Source organism: Miscanthus floridulus, chromosome 10 (genome assembly GCF_019320115.1).
Source record: "Miscanthus floridulus cultivar M001 chromosome 10, ASM1932011v1, whole genome shotgun sequence".
In the NCBI taxonomy this organism is placed as follows: Eukaryota; Viridiplantae; Streptophyta; class Magnoliopsida; order Poales; family Poaceae; genus Miscanthus; species Miscanthus floridulus.
The window spans coordinates 117,991,987-118,010,392 of NC_089589.1; the positions used below are offsets into that span (position 1 = coordinate 117,991,987).

General features: G+C 47.4%; 2 protein-coding genes across 2 annotated transcripts; one reads left to right on the plus strand and one right to left on the minus strand.

Moving 5' to 3' along the window:
* The first annotated feature begins 229 nt into the window (after positions 1-229).
* LOC136485468 (uncharacterized) lies at positions 230-4,962 on the plus strand. Its single transcript, XM_066482344.1, has 2 exons — positions 230-735; positions 4,007-4,962. The coding sequence occupies exons 1-2, from the start codon at positions 526-528 to the stop codon at positions 4,403-4,405; spliced, it is 609 nt and encodes a 202-aa protein (XP_066338441.1). The 5' UTR covers positions 230-525; the 3' UTR covers positions 4,406-4,962.
* Positions 4,963-8,640: 3,678 nt separating this feature from the next.
* LOC136485469 (uncharacterized) lies at positions 8,641-12,461 on the minus strand. Its single transcript, XM_066482345.1, has 5 exons — positions 12,388-12,461; positions 11,569-12,202; positions 10,972-11,449; positions 10,753-10,834; positions 8,641-9,202 (listed from the first exon to the last, which is right to left on the minus strand). The coding sequence occupies exons 1-5, from the start codon at positions 12,418-12,420 to the stop codon at positions 8,933-8,935; spliced, it is 1,497 nt and encodes a 498-aa protein (XP_066338442.1). The 5' UTR covers positions 12,421-12,461; the 3' UTR covers positions 8,641-8,932.
* Between the last annotated feature and the right edge of the window lie 5,945 nt (positions 12,462-18,406).

Below are 18,406 nucleotides of genomic sequence, written 5' to 3' on the forward strand. Positions count from 1 at the left end.
GAGTTAGAGTACTGTGTTAAGACACGGTGGGGAGTTTGATTGCAAGACAAATTGAAATGCATGACCCGATCATCGGATAAAACTTCAAACGTTCTTTACCTATATGAATTTGAGTAGAGCGTGTCTAGACATGTTATAGAGTTTGATTCCAAGATGAATGGGAACGCACAACGTGATTGTTGAACAAACTTCTAAACTTCATGCTGTCCAAGTGACTAGACTATAAATATAAACTATATGTCCCGTAGCAATATACGGGTATTTTTACTAGTCTTTAAAATAAAAAGAAATATTTTTTTAGGGAAATACATTGGAGATTTTTTTTGAGCAACAAATACATTGGAGATGGAGAAACCAGTCTGCAGGGCCCGGTAGAGCCCAACAAAAGAGAATGAGCTAACCCTTACCACTTCCCAGGCCCAATCCAAGGGACTTCCAAGAATTCACTTGCCAAACCCTAGCCCAGCATTCACAACGCCTCCCGCCGCCACCGCCGTCCGCCGACGCCTGGCGGCGATTCTAGAGATGGCCTTCGCGGGCAGCGCCGACGACTCGGCGGAAGATTATTCCGCGGCGGCCACCGTGGTGCGCTTCGACCCTCCGCTCCCTCTCCTCCGCGCGCCCGTCCCCTCCCCGGCCTCCGGCGACGGCCCCGTCGTCCTCGCCTTCCGCGACGCCGCCAGCTGGCGAGCCGCCTGGGAGGTCGCCGAGGCCAGCCTCGTCTCCCAGTGCGAGGTAATCTGCCCTGGCCCCTGACTACCCCGTCTCCCCTCCTCGGTCGTATCTGTGTTGGCAAAGCAATGAACTCTGATGCGTGAAGCAATGCAAGGTCATGATTATAGTCTAAAAATGCAGCATTGCGAGTAGGATGGAAATAGATTTAGCGTGTAGCTTACATTGTTCAGTTGTCTGGAGCGTGTCGATGGCGCCATTAAAGCTGGAAACCTGTGCCTGTCAACCGATCATGTCTCCTTATTGCAGCTGGCCGAGGTGCCTCGCGCTAGTCATGCGAAGCAGTAAGTTTAGCAGCTGCAGATATCAAAGAGGGCAAACCAGCTCCTGGCTACTGGAGTTCAGTGGTTAGGGTTGACAATGCCCCATAATCGTTGGACTATGTTTGTTTCGCTTATGGTTTTTACTTTGCGAGAGGAATGCTGAATGCTAGTTATGGAATCAGTAAAAGAAGGCTAGTTGAGCACTTAAGCTTATTCAGATAGGCTGGTATTCATCCTCTTTCAGTATTGCATCTATATTTGTTTTCTTTCAAAATGTGGTTTTCAGTTTTATCCCAGTTGACAAAGAGAACAAACCACCTCCTGGCATCTGGAGTTCAGTGGTCAGGGTTGACAGTGCTATATAACATTTGGCTATGTTTCACTTGTCGTTTATACTTTGTACTTTGTGATGCTTTCTTTGTGGAATAGGAGCCAGTAAATGTAGACCAGTTGAGTGCTTTAACTTATTCAGGTGGACAGGTTTTTGTCCTTCCATGCCCCCATTTGTATTTGTTTTCTTTCAATGTAGTTTTTACTTTATCCCAGTTGTCTCAACTATCATGCTTTTACACACTGAGCCAAACCAAAACCACAATTGACTTTGTCTGACAATGATTAGTTGTTGGGTGATTAACTGGATGCTAGTGCTCTGTCTTTTGGGAGAACAGCCTCCCCTACAATTTTTTGCACAACCTTAACTATAATACACTATAAATGGTTCTACTCACTAAAAAATAATAACTTTTAATCAGCTGAGCTATGTTTTCTCTTATTCTTCAATGTAGCTTCCCAAGAATGTGCAACTTATGTTCTCTTCTTCTAGTGAAAATCTATTTTTACTTATGCTCTGTCTCAAATGCTATTGATCATTGATTTCATCATTGAGACAGAGCCCTCCTCCCTTCTCTTTTGTTTTTCTTTTGTTCTCTCCTACCAAAGTGGAAAGGATTTGATTTACCATTGCAGCTGGCCGAGTTGGCTGGCTCAAGTATGCCAGTCAGTAAGTATAGCAGCTGCATACATTAAAGAGGGCAAACCAGCTCATGGCTACTTAACTTTAGTTGTTGTGGTTGACACTGCTCCACAGTACACATGTCAAATCCACTTCTTGTATCGATATCTGCATCTAATATTATTTATGTGTCAAGGCTGAAACAGAGTGTGATTGACAAGTGGTAAGCACAGTTGACACTAAGAACATATTGTATAGGATTTAGTGATCCTTCTCTATAATATTAGACATCAAAGAGGGCAAACCGGATCCTGGCTACTGTAGTTGAGTGGTTGGGGTTGACAATGTCCCACATTACATCGGACTATGTTTGTTTTGCTTGTGGTTTCTTACTTTGTGATCATGTGTTCTTTCTGGAATGCTGGTTATGGAATCAGTAAAAGAAGGGTAGGGACTTGAGCTTTTTTGTCCTTCCATGCCCTATTTCTGTTTGTTTTCGTTCAATGTGAAATTTGTGTTTCTCTTTCAATATGGTTTTCAGTTTATCCCAGATTTCCAGTAAACAAAGAGAGCAAACCATCTCCTGGCATCTGTAGTTCAGTGGTTGGGCTTGAAGTTCTCCATAACATCAGGCTATGCTTCACCTTTGTTTTTTTTTTTAAGGTTTTGATGCTTTCTTTGTGGAGTGCCGGTTATGGAGTCAGTAAATATGGATCAGTTGAGTGCTTGAGCTTATTCTGATGGACGGATCTTTGTCCTTTCATGCCCCCATTGTTTTTGTTTTCTCTCATTGTAGTTTTCAGTTTATCCCATGTCTCAGCTATGATGCTTTTACACACTGCCAAATCACAATCTATTCTTATCTGACAGTGATTAGTTGGCTTATTAATCAAATGCTAGTGCCCTGTCTTCTGGGAAAACAGCCTCCCTTGTGATTTTTTTACAACATTAGCTAGAATATATGCATGCTTTACACACACAAAATATTGTATTTTTTAATGAGATGAGTTATGTTTTCTATTATTATCCAGTTTATCTTCTCAATTATTTTCTTAAGTGAAAACCTATGTTCACTACTGTTTTGTCTGAAATGCTATTCATCATTGGTTTCACCACTGAGGCAGAGGAGTTTATTTTCCTTCCCCCCCCCCCCCCCCCCCCCCCCCCCCCCCCCCGTTGTTATCTCCTACCTGAAGTGCAAGGGATTTATTTATTTGTCATTGCAGCTGGCCGAGTTGCCTGGCTCAAGTTCTGCCAGTCAGTAAGTAAAACAGCTGCATACATTAAAGAGGGCAAACCAGCTCATGGCTACTTAGCTTTAGTTGTTGTGGTTGACAACTGCTCCACAGTACACATGGCAAACCCGCTTCTCGTATTGATAGTCATCTAATATAACATCAAGGCTAAACCAAGAATTTGTGACTGACATGGGAAACATAATTGCAGTCACAACTCATTGTATGTTCTCTTAATATAATGATTATAATGATACGCAGCTGTCCTGCGTGTTCGAGAAAAAAGAACTCGTTGTATGGGATTTAGCTATCTTTTAGCCTTTTTCTAAAAAAAATGACCGTGTTACCTAGTTGGTTTGTCAAATTTGATGTGGCCTTATGAAGAGCAGCAAGGAAAGTTTGTCAAATTTCATGGCTTACTGTTGCTTTTTTCTAAGAGCTATGCATGTCAATAAATGATCTCAGAAGTAAATTCAATTTCTCCCAAATCTAGTTATGCTGGCTTGGAATATGTCATATCGGACATGTCCGATATGCACACCGAACTGGTCTGGTTTGAACCATGATTTCGGGTTTTTCGCTGGTTCTTGCTCGATTTGTTTCTGCATCTTTTCAGCTCCTTTCCAAAGATCAGACTGTATTTCTTGTTATGTTACTTCCTGCAGACCTGAAAGACTGAGCTTGCCATATTTCATTTGCATTGCATATACCATTCACATTTGACACGTGCATTTGTGTAGTGTACATAGTACTAGATTCTGTTTCATAAGGTTCCTTTTCCCGCCTGAAATGCAATAACAAGATGCTGATCCACATCTTTGCAGGCTGGTGCACGAACAGGGTGCTCAATCAGCGCATCACGCGAATGCAAGCCTCCCTGGTGGAAAGGCTTATTTGTAGCTGCCCCGACTGACTATGAAGAAAGAGAGAGATGTGAAGAGCGAGAGATGGCTGCTTGTCTTGAGGCAGCAAAGGAGGCTTGCATTAAGTTTGCAAAGGGAAAATGCATTGGACCATTCCGAGATGCAAGGATTGCCTCTGAGGGTCTCCTGGAAAATACAGATTTTGATGCCTGGGGCGCTGCTGCTGACAAAACAACATCAACATCATCAAGTGCTGTGAACAATCAGCACTGGTTTAGCACTGATCCTGGTGTGACGAACTACAGAGGAAGTGATGTGCTTGATAGCTTGTCATCGAAAGAAAGCAACAGCTCTGGATGACGACTGTCTAAGGCGTTACAATGGTCAAGACAACGTGATGGAATTTGGAATCAGATTGAATAATCAAATAATGACATACATGAGGTCTGATGACGGTGGTTTTATGCCATGGTTGCGGTTCTGTTACTGAATTACTAGGGAAGGTGAAAACAGTAATTTCTGGGAATGAATGCAGAGGATCAATAAAGAGAAGAAAAGACAGACCTGGTGGCCGAGAGCAGGATCAGTGGACATGGAGTGGAAAGCAAGACAACCTGGTTATTGTTGCTTTTGGGATTGTTTCAGATCATTGGACGAATCTGGGCGACACTACATGTGTAATGTTGGTCAATACTACGCTACGTTAGGTTGTGAAGGATTGATTTATCTGCAGAGGTTCAGTTCGATAGAAGTATATAGAACTCGTTGCAGTATTCCTCCTTTCAGAGCTCAGGATATGAAGGGCATGAAAGCGCAATTCATTGATGTCCAGAAGTATGTACCTACACTGTAAATAGTTTTTTAATAGCAATGGAGTGTGAGTAATACAGTTTAACGGTTTAGTTATAGCAGCCGAAGTATTTGTCTACCTCACCGGCTTCGACGGATCGAGGGGGGGCATCCTCACTGCCTGGGACATGCTTCCTTTATTGTGTTGCTCCTGGACATCTATGAGGAGTCCAGGGTGCTGTCCACAGGTGAACGACATCTGCACAAGCTGTGTCGTGACTGGCTCGCCTTGCTCATCATCCAGCGGGCCGCGTACCGGAAGCAGCAGAGGAAGTTTCGGGCCCTCCGGGAAGGTGACGCCAACACCAAATTCTTCCATGCCAGGGCCTCCTACAGAGTGTGTCGGAACGCAATCCACGCTCTGGACGTGGACGGCGTGCAGCTGATCAGCCACGACGACAAGATGGCCACGCTCACCGCCTACTACACCAACATCTTAGGCGGTGAGGTGGACACGACCTGGAGCTACGACCTCGATCAGCTCTATGCCGGTGCCCAGAGTGCAGACCCGATGCCGCTCATCGCCCCGTTCTCGGAGCAAGAGGCGCTCCGTGTGGTGCGCGCCATGTCGGTGGACAGTGCGCTGGGCCCTGATGGCATCGGCCCAGGCTTCTACTCGGTGGCCTAGGAGACCGTCAAGGGCGACATCACGCTCTTCCTACAAGCCTTCCACCACGGCGACACCGACATGCAGCGCATCAACAGAGCGGTCATCGTCTTGATCCCCAAGACAGAGGCAACCACGTCGCCCGCCGCGTTCCGCCCGGTGTGGCTGCAGAACTGCCCCGTCAAGATCCTGACCAAACTCCTAACCTCCAGATTGTAGCTACAGATCGCCAAGCTCGTGGACACAGAATAGACCAGCTTCATCAAGGGGAGATCCATCGCCGAGAACTTTGTCCTCGCCACAGAGCTGGTCCAGTGCTGCCACAAACGCCGAGCCCCAACTCTAGTGATGTTGGAGTAACTCTAGTGATGTTTGGCCGCGTGTTCTCTGCCTGCTGCGGCAGTCGGCAGATCGGCAGCGTACATAGCTATGCCAAGTGACATCGACGGCGTGGGTGGCCATGCCGTTCCCTGATTGCCATGGCCGCCTTGTCCGGCTTTCTCCTGGCCGTTTCTTCCACTGCCTCGCTTTTCTCCATGCATCGTGGCGGTTGGTGCACTGCACTGCACTGCACATCTTGACACGGACGCCACCTCGTCTCTTCATTCAACCTTCACCCCATGGGCCCTGCCCTCTCTCCCTTCCTCCGAGACGGACGGACGGACACACGGCTCGACGACAAGCTAGGCGCAGCTACAGGGCCTGCCGGCCAGCACCTTACCGTCCTAGATGGCCGTGCTCTGTCCCGACGCGCTTCAAGGCCGCTGGCCGCAGGTGCGGGGTCCACGAGCCACAGCTACAGTCGGCTTTCTGTCCGTGTCCGTGTCCCATCCGCCGGCGGCGCGTCACGCGTGCATGCATGCGGTTGCGGCGGGCGTGCCCCCAGTCAAAGGAGGCCTCGCGCCCCGACGACGACCTGTCCCCTCCGTCGCCCACGTCGGAGGCAGCCAACCAGTACCCACAGCAGCAGCTAGTAGCTAGCTTCGCCTGTGCGGCTGTGCCTCTCTTCTTCCTCTGCTTGGGTTTTACTGTAACCATCTTTTGTTACCGCTTGCTGCTGCTGCGGTCGCGGTGCTAATCGCGCGCGTTTAACTCTAACCCGATTCGTTCACACGGAGCAGGCAAACTCGCAAAGACGCAAAGGCCTTGAACCGGCCGGCGGGTGCGCTGTGCGCCGAGCGCTCGGGACACAAGTAAGTGCCGCTAATTTTTTTGTTCGTATTTCCGTGGACTGAAATACCTTTGAAAACGCCAAATGAAGCTGTAACAACCACCCACTCCCCCTTCCACTTCCACGTGAGTGCAAGCACGCATATAAAAAAAATAAAATTTTTGTTCACATCAGCACATGTACGATCAGCGACGAAGCCAGGAATCGACGAAGCCAGGGCTGGCTTCCTCTTCTTCTTCCTCCAGCCCCTCCTTGCCTTCTTCTTCCTCCTCGTGGCGGTAGCCCGGGCTAAGCCCGGGCTCCATGTAAATCATGGCCGTAGGGGGGGCTGGAGCACGGGTAGCCCCCCGCTGGCTTCGTCGCTGTGTACGATATTATGCCTTTTGAAAGTTAAAAAAGGCAACAGATGCTAAACCATGTATCTAAATTAATAAGTTCGGATTGCACCATCTTGTTTTTTTAATAAACTATTCAAAACATGACTCCACATAGATATATCTACATAAACTTTTATTAACAAATATTTATCTCATGGAGATAGACTTAGTTTTTTCTTTATTGAGTACGAGTGATATTCTAGGTCAAAAAAAGATATTTGTTAATATTTCCAAGATACAATGTTCCATCTTTATAAGACAAATATTCTAATTTCAGTAAAAAATATTCAAAATCAAGGATAAAATATTTGTTCCATCTTTATGTAGACACTGCATATAGAAAAGCATATTCTAAATAGATGGTTTCTTCGAAAGAAAGTTTTGTCAAATCAAATTTGTTATTTCTCTTATCACATCTTTTCATATCTTGGTTTCTATATAGACATTAATTTAGTGGAGTTTCATGATAGTTTATGATCATTAAATAAGCTATCAAATCAGTAAATATGCTACCAATTTAGTAATCAAATGCTATGAAGAGATAGGTGACCAAAGTTTCATGGATGAAATGAGTTTCACAGGGATGAAACTTAATTTGCAATGTTTCCAACACATGAGAGTCTTGGAAATTGGGACATTAAACACCTAGTGAGGCTGACATTATCTGTAAAACATTTCCTTCTCTCTCATTGTTAATTCTAATAATGTCACATCATTATTTTACTTAATTATTTAACGCTCTAATTATTGAGTATAGAAACAATCTTAATCTTAATCTTAATTCTGAGTTAGGAGCGTCCTAATTCTTTGATGAAATAACTGGCCACACCACACGAACCACGCAACATAAAATAATTTTTCAGTACTTTCATTAGTCATTAATTATTTATTGTAGAGATAATTTTTCAATAGTTTCAATGGATACATCATTAACAATACTAAAGCTAAGATCATCGGTTATCATAAAACAATTTTTAAATAGTTTCTTTGTGTATATATTCCTCACGATATGGATAACACTTAGATATTCTATTATATTTTCAAAAACTAATATAGATCGGGATAAATAAAAGGCCATGAAAAGTAGATTCAAATGTATCTATTTTAGCTAAACGGACTGCGAACATTCATATTCAAAATTTATCAGATATACGTATTCAGATCAAACAGATAACTGAACATCCATTACAGATAACTGAACATCTATTATCTAGTACGATTAGCCGAGTATGACAAGAAAGTATGGGCACATGTCTCTCGCTCGGTTCGCCCAAAAGCCAACAGCTTTACATGCCTCAGTCTACGGGTGTACACGTGCTGGACCACTCCGTAATGATCAGATTTGCAAGGCTATGCTTATATCGGCGTCAGTGGAAGCTTTCAAGAGGCCTTTTCGCAAATATTTTGCCGAGTATGGCAAGATCAAGAAGGAATATTTTGTATATATACTCCACCATGTAAACTCGCCACATTCGGGTTCTAATGACTCATTTAAGCATGCCTTTCTCATGCTTCATCGGTACGGGAAAATGTACTGCGCCCCACATAGTAAAAATCATTTACACAGAATACCTCAAGGTTAAATGCTCTGTCTAAGGTTATTGATGTTGGTCTGGAAGTTGCAGGCGTGACATGAATACACACAGAACTCGACATAACCAAAGGGGACAGGGAAAAAAAATCAACCTTGAGTCCTTGACACGTCTCTAAAAGTCTCAACTATGGATCAGCATTCAGCAATCTGGTTATACGTATGACCTTTAAAGTTCCACCAATCTCCATTCTCAGATCTCACCCATCTGGAACAGTCAAATACCCTCTACAAAACATCAGCAACCCACCCAGTTAAAGTACGTTCTTCGCCTGAACGTCCAGCACCAGCGCTAGTAATAGTTAAGGAGGTTGCCGCTGACGACGTTGTTGTTGTTGCTGCTGCAGGGGAAGCAGGCACAGGAGGGCGCGTCGCTGCCCGGCAGGTGGCGGTGGTGGCTCGTGGCCCTGAGCCGCCGGGTGTTGTCGGCGGCCGCGCGCCGCAGCTGCTGGAGGTGCTGCGCCTGCGCCGTGGCGCTCCACTCCTCGGCGCGCCGGTGCACAGTCGTCATCCGCCGCATCAGCTTCTCCTCCAGGTTCGACCGCATCTTCTGAATCTTCACCTGATGATCAGAGCAGGCAGGCACACATTGCAAAAATGTCAGGATCTTGACCCAAACCTGATCACCAGTTGGACTTGCAGTATGTCGTGCATTGCAGCACTGTTGCCTTGAGCAGTGCAACATGGAGGGAAAATTTTCAAAATTTGAACTCCCTGTCTGTACTAATGTAATACATTGCATACGCATGGGTAATTAGTATATTATTAGTAAGGCAGATCATCATCACATTATAACCCCAAGCACATGTCTCTATGTTAAACTACGGTTAAACGGGGCACGATATCGCTCCGCGCTCTCGGATCAAAGCTCTTCACATGGCTCTGAGGACGGTTAGTCCAAGTTCAGAACAAAACCAGCTAAACAACTCTGATGAGTTCCAATGAACCGCGTGGGTAAAAGGTGAGTGGGGTTGCATTGCATAGAAAGCAATGAACAATCATGCTACACACTGTTCTAAGCAACTTGGATTAGCAAGGTGACATGGAGGTGGCGGACAAGAATTCGCCGTGGATTTAGCTCTGTTGGAGGCTGTGGAGGTGCAGGAAGGAAGAAGGAAATGGCAGAGCTGTGGTCTAATCCCAACCTTCTTCTGTGATTTTTAATTCTGGAATTTCTTGATGCTTGGAAAATACCGAGCTTCAACACATGGTTTCTGAACACTGGCTTCTGTTTCTACTGACACGCTGGGCAGTATGGATTCAATAATATTGGATTCAGAGTGCAATGTGTGAAGTCTGAACACGATATTTATCAATAGATTCAAATGGACATGGAGCTGCAAGATTTCAAAAACTCTGACCAAGTTGCAGTTCAACTTATTCCACAAGCAGTATGTCATCATAGTCAGGGTCAGATTGGGTTGGGACAAGCTATTCCCAACAAACCTATATAGACAGCTCTCCAAAATGGCCCTAAATCTTTCTTTCCTTCCTAAAACTGAACCTTACAGTTCAAACTACTACTCCTAGTACTAGTATGGCAACCTATATCATTGCACCTACAGCCTACAGCCTTCTAAGGCCTGGTTCGCTGAAAAAACAAGCCGAAACACTATTATGGCTGATTTGTTTTTGAGAGAAAACACTGTTCCGGCTGAAAAAACAAGCTGAAAAGTACAGATTATAAGACAAGGAACGGGACAATGAATAATACAGCTAATGAATAATGCAGCAGCTTTCTTGATGGTAAAATTAGGCCCTGTTTAGATCCCACCCAAAAACCAAAAATTTTCAAGATTTCCCGTCACATCAAATCTTGCGGCACATGCATGGAGCATTAAATGTAGGTAAAAAGAATAACTAGTTGCATAGTTTACCTGTAATTGGTGAGACGAATCTTTTAAGCCTAAATAGTCCATAATTGGATAATTTTTACCAAATACAAACGAAAGTGCTACAGTAGCCAAAAGCCAAAAATTTTCGGAACTAAACGCGCCCTTAGTAAAATTAATGCAGCCAATGAATAATGCAGCTAATGAATAATGCAGCCAATGAATTTTTTAATTAGTAAAATTAAATTTTGCATAAAGATGGTACTGAATTTGGTGTTACCTCCAGCTTTCTTGATTGTGCTTCAGCCTTGGCGCTCTCCAGGTTAATCCAAGCCTGGATCTTTGCCTCTTCCCTCTGATACCTAATCGAATGGAGCACAAGAAAACAGAGCAAAATCATATCTGAATCGCTCAATCTCTTCTTATCAATAAAAAATTCAGAATCTCATGTCTAATCTTCCACCACTATGCAATGTGCCGTGCTCTGTGTTGCACACACCTGATGCAGCTCTTGGCCCTGTCATCGTCATCCCAACGGCAGTCACCGCCGCCGCGTTTATCGCAAGCTGGCCCGCCGGCGGCTCCGGCGCCGACGGTGGCCTCGAAGTGCCTGAGGCTCTTGGACACCTCCTCTTCCTCCTCCTCCTTGGAGCTCCAGTTGACAAGCATGGCATCGAACCGCGCGCCCAGGTCCAGCTTGGCGAGGTGGCAGTCCGCCAGCTCCAAGATGTCCATCCCGCCGGTGTACGGCACCAGCGGCCCTGACCGGCTCGCCGGCGTGTTGTGCCGCACCGGAGACGTGCTCTTGAGCGGCGTGTGGCACGAGCTGCCCAGCGGCGTCATCTCCGTGCCAACGTCCCTCCGCTGGTGGTCGTCGTCGGCGCCCACCGCCGAGCCCTTCACCGGCACCGGCTCGCAGTACGAGCTCCGGAACACGAAGCTCTCTTTGGACGGCTCCTCGTTGTCGGTGAACTTGTCTGCAACGTGTACAAAGCAGCATCTTGCAAGCTCAGCGTTCGTGCGCGAACAAATTCAAATGCCAAAATTTCTTGTAAAATTCAGAGCAACAAATCCTGCTACAAAATAAAAATGGCACCTTTGAGGAGCACTTCTGCCGGCGGCGTGTACAGCGCGAGCGAGTGGGCATCCCGGAGCGCATCCACGGACCTCCTCACCGTCATGGCCGCCCTCTTCTCGTCGTCGCCTCCGGCGCCGCCTCGGTGTCCGAGCCCGCTGCTCCGCTGCCTGGAAAAGGCAGCCTTGCCATTACCGCTTCCGTTGCCGTGGTCAGAATCCGACGACTGCCGCAGCCACTTCTCGGCGTCCTCCCACTTGGACGGCACGGACCTCCTGGGTGCGACGAGCTGGCTGTGGTGGTGGTGCGCAGGGCTCGTGAAGAACTGCAGCGGCCGCCCCGGTGTCGCCGGGACGGCCACGGCCTGCTGCTGCGGCTCTCCTCCCCTCCGCCTCTGAGCCGAGGCCGCCGCGGAGGACGACGACGACGACGAGGTGGTGGTGGTGGCCTCGTGATGGCGCCCGTGGCCGTTGCTGCTGCTGCTGCTCCTGGCGAGGGTGGCCATGGGGAAGGAGGAACTGACGAACTCGGAGGCCTCCTTCAGGTTGTGGCTGCAGAGCGGGTCACTGAACGTGGGCTCGAACACGCTGCTTCCACTTCCTCTTCTTCCTCCTCCGGTTGATGCTGCTGCTGCTCCTACTCCATGGAATGAGTTCTGCAACGAATCAGTGGAACATGACACTGTTCTTAAAAAAAAAAAAACTGAACATGACACTGTTCTTGAGGTGAAGATGAGGATAGTTGCTGGAAGAAACAGCTTCGTGCTTGCTATGTTGCTGATCTTCTTGGGTGAAGAAAGCAGAAGCAAGTGGTGAAAGGAAGTGTTTGTTGCTTGCTTACTCTTCTTGTTGAGGCCGAGGACTTGAGCTCCATGGGAGTGTGTTCTTGGTTATGCTTATGTGAGCTCCACCCTGACCGAGCTTTACTTGCTTCAGCTCTTAAGTGCAATAGTGATGTGTGTGTGTACGAAGCAAACAGGCCAAGCTTATGTTGGGCTTGTGGCCTACTACGATCAGGAGGTCCCTGCTCTAACCTTCGGCTTGTTCGCTGGTTGGTTTCTGGGCTGGTTTGGGTTAGCTGGTACTGGTTTATTGTGAGAGGAAAACACTGTTGGCTGGCTGGTTTGGGCTGGCTGAAACCAACAAGCGAACAGGCTGCTTGCTAGTTGCTACATAACACTAGTTAATTAGGAGTAGTCACCATTAACAGTACCTTGTCAGACACTCACACTAGTACCTGGAATCCTGCACACGCCAGTTATGAAAATACTGCCTATACATACAAGAGGTCCCTGATCTGATTTTTTTTTCATCGAAAGAAACATGATCCTATAATCAGGAGGCTGCACTTTCAGTATTTTAATTAAAACGTCATCTACTCCTACATGCATATAAACGCCCTGTTCGCTTGTTGGTTTCAGCCAGCCCAAACCAGCCAGCCAACGGTATTTTTCTCTCACAATAAACCAACACCAGCCAGCCCAAACCAGCCCAGAAACTAACCAGCGAACAGGCCGAAAAATGTCCGAAATGTCCAATGTCTGACTGTCCAGTAGTACAGGAGTACATGTATTCCATTGACCATTCTGAATGCTCGTCGTCAGCCAGTTACAGCGAGCAGTTTTGCTTTGATGTTTGATCCTTTGGTCACTCGGCCCTGCAGCCCTGTATGCCATCATGCCCGCCCGGTGCTGTTGTGGCAGGTTGCTCGCATCATTAACTTTTAACCCGTGCTCACCTCACCTGTTTGTTTTACCGCTGGCTGTGATCTCGGTATAATAGGGTGGCTAGGTAGGTCAGGACGTTTGCAGCCTCCATGAATTCACTAGTATGTCAGTCTGTGAGTCTGGGCGCTACAGTTATGTACTGCACTTGCCATCTTTTTATCTCCTTGGCAAACGGGCTGTTCGCTGGTTGGTTTCTGGGGTGGTTTGGGTTGGCTGGTGTTGGTTTATTGTGAGAGAAAAACACTGTTGGTTGGCTGATTTGGGCTGGCTGAAATCAACAAGGGAACAGGGTGAAAGCCACAAAGGCACCATCTTTTCTGAAGCATATACTCTGCTTGCAAAAGGGAATCATAACATAATCCTGCAGGATGACGAAGCATTCACGCACAAATTATTACTATCTCAAAATCAATCCATTTCCATCGCTCGACATTGGATGATTGGACCATGGGTCTGAAACTCTGAAGTAGTACTGACAAGAAGCTTCTCTTTCCTCATTTCCATTTGATTTGAGATTTACAGCTGCTTTTTTTCGTGATCTAGCTAGAGGCAACGAGGGAAGCAACAAGTGGTTTAAAATACAATCCAGCAGCAGCAACAGCAGCTTCTGTTATATGCCCCCACACATTCGTGCCTCGCCTTTGGTCGTTTCTGCCCTTTCTGAATCATCATATTCATTGAGTACATACATACTGGTGATGTGGTTGCTCCTTGCAGGCTGCCCTGCATTGTCATTAACTCACATGCTGCCACGGTTTACTGGCACATTGGCAGGACAAGGACCAATCCTCTGTTAGCTTATGGCGCCGTCCATTTATTGCTTTAATTCTTCTTACCGGCATCATTTTCAGCCTAAACATAGGGATTACTTGTTTCCAGGATTGGGTATGGCTCAGGATCACATGGGAACGGTACGCTGACATCTTTCTCAGAACAGCAAAAGGCAGGGCCGCAGGGGGGCCCTGGCTAGTGGCTGCCACTGCCATGCATAGTGTTGCAGCATGGAGAACAGCAAACGTCCCTGCGCCGCACACCGGGTGCCATCGGCTACACCGCCGGCAGCGGCAGCCGGCAGGCACGGCGCGCCATGCAGCTTTCTCGATCGTTTCGTAGCTCCACCTCCACCTCCGGCACCGACCGCGCTGCAGTCGGAGGAGGCGCCGCATGGCCGGCCGGCCCGCCCGCCCGCCACCAGCACCAGGTGAGGACAAAAGAGCACGAGATGGACCGTGAGCTCGTGAAAGTATAGGATTGGGTTATCTATCCCGTTGCTGTGCTGAACCTGAAGCAGACAGCATTAGCAGACATTCAGCTGTGTGTGAGTAAACTTTTGCTTGCTCGCTCCTGGATTGCGAAAGAACAAAAAAAATGCCCAGCGGAGTTTACTGAAATTGGATCGGACTTTTGCGTGCTCGCCTGGTTCAGCAGCCCGTCAGGCCACGTCAAAGAGGCCCCCGCGAAATCTCCAGTGGGCTGAAAATCCACTAGGGTCCAGCCCACCATGGCCTTGGCCACAGCCCACGGTCCCTTCCTATTCCTAACAAAAAAAAAAATGGCAAGCAGGCAGGTAGGTCCAGTATAGCCCATCAACCCTCTGCCTGTCAAGTTGCTAACGTTGCAGGCCATCAGTTTCATCAGTTCAGCCCATCTACCACCCTTTGCCTGCTCGTTGATCCGTGTATCCACTAAATTGAACGACTTTAGCATCTCCAGCAGTTTTCTTGTTCCCGTAATACTGTCATATTGAAGGAGATAGATCATTTTTTCGTGCTCCAACAGTCCCCCACTAATCATTTTTCACACTCCAACAATCCATAAATAAAAAAGGGCAGACCCAGTGCCGGAGGCTCCCACATGAGTGGGGTCTGGGAAAGGGATAAACCGAGACAAGCCTTTCCCCGTAAAATCTACGGAGATGCTACTTCGAACCCACTGTAACAGTAGTAAATAGCTCTTCCTTTTTTGGTGGCCATCACCCATCTCCCAGCAAATCAAGGGGGAGTTGCATCTCCCCCAATATGCTGCTAGCCGGAGATGTTGCCGGCTGGAGATGTCGAGCTCGCATGTCGCGACCCACTGGCTCTGGCGGACAGCGATCCGGACGCCCGTGCTCGCCGGGTCAGGGGATGGGGATGGAGGTGCAACGGCGGTGGATGTGTGCAAACACTTCTTTTGGGACGGGGGCAGTATGTTGCATAATCCATTAGTAAAGATTAATCATCACAATAGTTGGTGTTTGCAAACTAAGCAATACTATACGCATGCAAAACCCAGAGGTAAGACAAGGCATAAGGTAAAACATCTAGGTAAATCCTTAGAGTTTGTTAAGTTATACACATGCGCATGAAAAGAAAATTATAAAATTGTTAGCAATTAACGAGGAGTTTTTCTTAGGGTTGTTAAGTTATATACATGCAAATGAAAAGATAATTATAAAGTTATTAGTTGATAATGAGTTCTACGTTATATACTTGCCTTCATTACTGTTTACTCTATATGCAACTACTTAGAGGGTCTGTGTTATTTATCTTCTGCCCTACTTCAACTATCGATCTCTAGCACTAATAGCAGCTCTCATTCCACCTGCACGGTCGTAGCAACCAATCAATTCTACAATCAATTTGTAGAGATAGTTGTCTTTGGGCCTGTCTCTACATATCCACCCTAGAGTAAGCTAGGTTTTGGCCTGCCTCTAGAAATCCATTTCTAGAGATGAACAAATAGAGGTGGACCAAGCAGCCACATCAAGATTCTTTGTAGTAGTGTCCCTCTATAGCATATCATGATGTCAGCTTGACTAGGTAAATCAGTAGAGGACGACACACGCGGGCTAAAGAGAGGAGTACCAAAAGCAAGCCTCTAGGGACAGGCACATAGGGACAAGAAGCCTATTTAATATTATATATATACCTAATAATAATTTTAAGAGTGGTAAATTTCTTTCTTCCATCTTTCACTCTCTCCACTGTTCGTTCATCTCTTACTCATCTTCATTCTTCTAGCCTTTGGTCTATCATCCCTCAATTTCATTCTTCTTGCTTGTGGTTGGAGCTAAAAAAAACTTTGTTGGCGTCATACCACACGGGTCATGGCCTGGGCGTCTCGGTCGTCTTTCGCCTTTCTTAAACTCAAAACGGGCACATATAATAACCACATTTTAAAGTTGAGTCAATATTTTCTCAATTTTTCGTATGAGAATTTAATCCCTTATTGCACCAATATTTATTATGGGTCTTAAAATTTATTTGATTTATAAGATTGGGTCGAGCCTAATTAAATCTGACAAAAATAGCTAACTCACGGGCAAGCACCGCATAGTAGATTGTACGAAGTGATTCTTCTTTCCATCTTTTTTACTTTTCAATTCAAAAAGTGCTCATATATGTTGGAACAACCTAAATAAAGTCAGTGTACTGCAAGTTAGCTTCACAAAACTGTGGAGCTAAATATTATCGATCGGATTCTAATAAGACGGTAACACAGTCAAATACGAGTGACCCATAACGACTCCGATCCGTAATAAGATTACGATTAGTTCAGAGTTTCATAGAACTTCCAATTTCTGATCCGAGACTGTTTAAAGTCCAAGGGCGCGCAAAGCACCTTCACTATAGTACGACTGGTTCAGAGTTTCATACGACTTGCAATTTCTGATCGGAGACTGTTTAAACTCCGAAGGTAACAACTAATTAATAAATTAAAGCACCTTAATAATAACTATACATAAAACTGAATTGATTGTAAGCAGTGAATATAGTAGACCGATTTGATCGATCAGCGTCACATACCAATGTTACGCAAGTTATTCGGCTGGCTTGCCGAATCCATGCACGCGGCGTCTCTTCCATCGCCGGCAGAAGAAGTCCCAGAACAACCTCGAGATGTGGATGTCATTGTCATGGACACGTGGGCATCGCTACCGGCCGACGTCCTTCTCGAGATCTTCCTCTACCTTGAGCCCGCCGCCGTCTTCTGCTGCGCCAGCGTCTGCAAGCCATGGCGGCGCGCCATCGTGGACAACGCGTCGATACTCGGGTTTCACCTCCTCCTCGGCGTCTTCCACAACAGCAGATACGCAGCGTGCCTGCGGCGAACGCCGCCGGGGCCGTTCCAGTCGGTGCTCCCATGGAAAGACATTGGCGGCGACGACAAGACTGCCGCCGCGCACTCCTTGATACCGGCCCGGTCCGGCAGCGGCGGCGTTTACAGAGGTTTGTACAGGGAGCTGCTGTGCTCCCGCGACGGGTTCATCCTGCTCATGGCAAGGAGCGGCCGCCATTACCGTAACCGGAGCCTTTGCTTGTGCAACCCCATCACCGGAGACTGCACGTTCCTGCGCCCGGCCGACACAGGCAGGCGTTCCTCGTACGTCTTGCTCACCGGCTACGGCCACGGCGACGACCTCTCGGCATCTGGATCTGCAGGTACCGGATACGACCTGGTGGCACGGATACTCGCCGTGCAGACAAGAGCGAGATACGACAACCTTGAGTTCGTCTTCAAGTTCAAGGCGGCGGAAGCACTGAGGTACCAGGTCTTCGCCGCGTCCGGCGACGGCGATGGTAAGTGGGGGCCAGTAATGGGTTCTGTCGGGGAGGTGGAGGAGGGTCTCTGTGTGTGGATGCGTGGCCGGAGCACGGTGGTCTGCCGGGACGACGTCGTGCACTGGCTAGCCGGGCCTGCGCCTAACATCACATGTGTGCTCGCCCTCGACGTGCGCACTGGCCGGACGTGGACCACGGAGCTGCCGAAGCAGTGCCATTTTTGCATTCGTAGTCCCGCCGAACTGATCCTGGCAACATCCGACGACGGCGGGCTGTCTCTGATACAGTCGTTTTGGGGCCCCAAGATCAAGGTGTGGGTGCTGACCGGCGACAACCGATGGACGCTGCAGCAGACGATAGCAATTGGGAGCTGGCGCCAGTCGATCACCGGCGACATCCCACGGTGGATCTCTCTGAGTGCCGTCTGCCCACGGAGCCGGTGCGTGGTCGGCGCATCGTTGGAGTCAAAACAGGAGTTCCTCATCAACCTCGGGAGAGGTTCGGGCCCACCTGTCAGGTGCATCGGCAACTACAAGGGACTTGACTGTTGGCCGTACGAGATCGATAGCTCGTCGACTTACATCTCAAT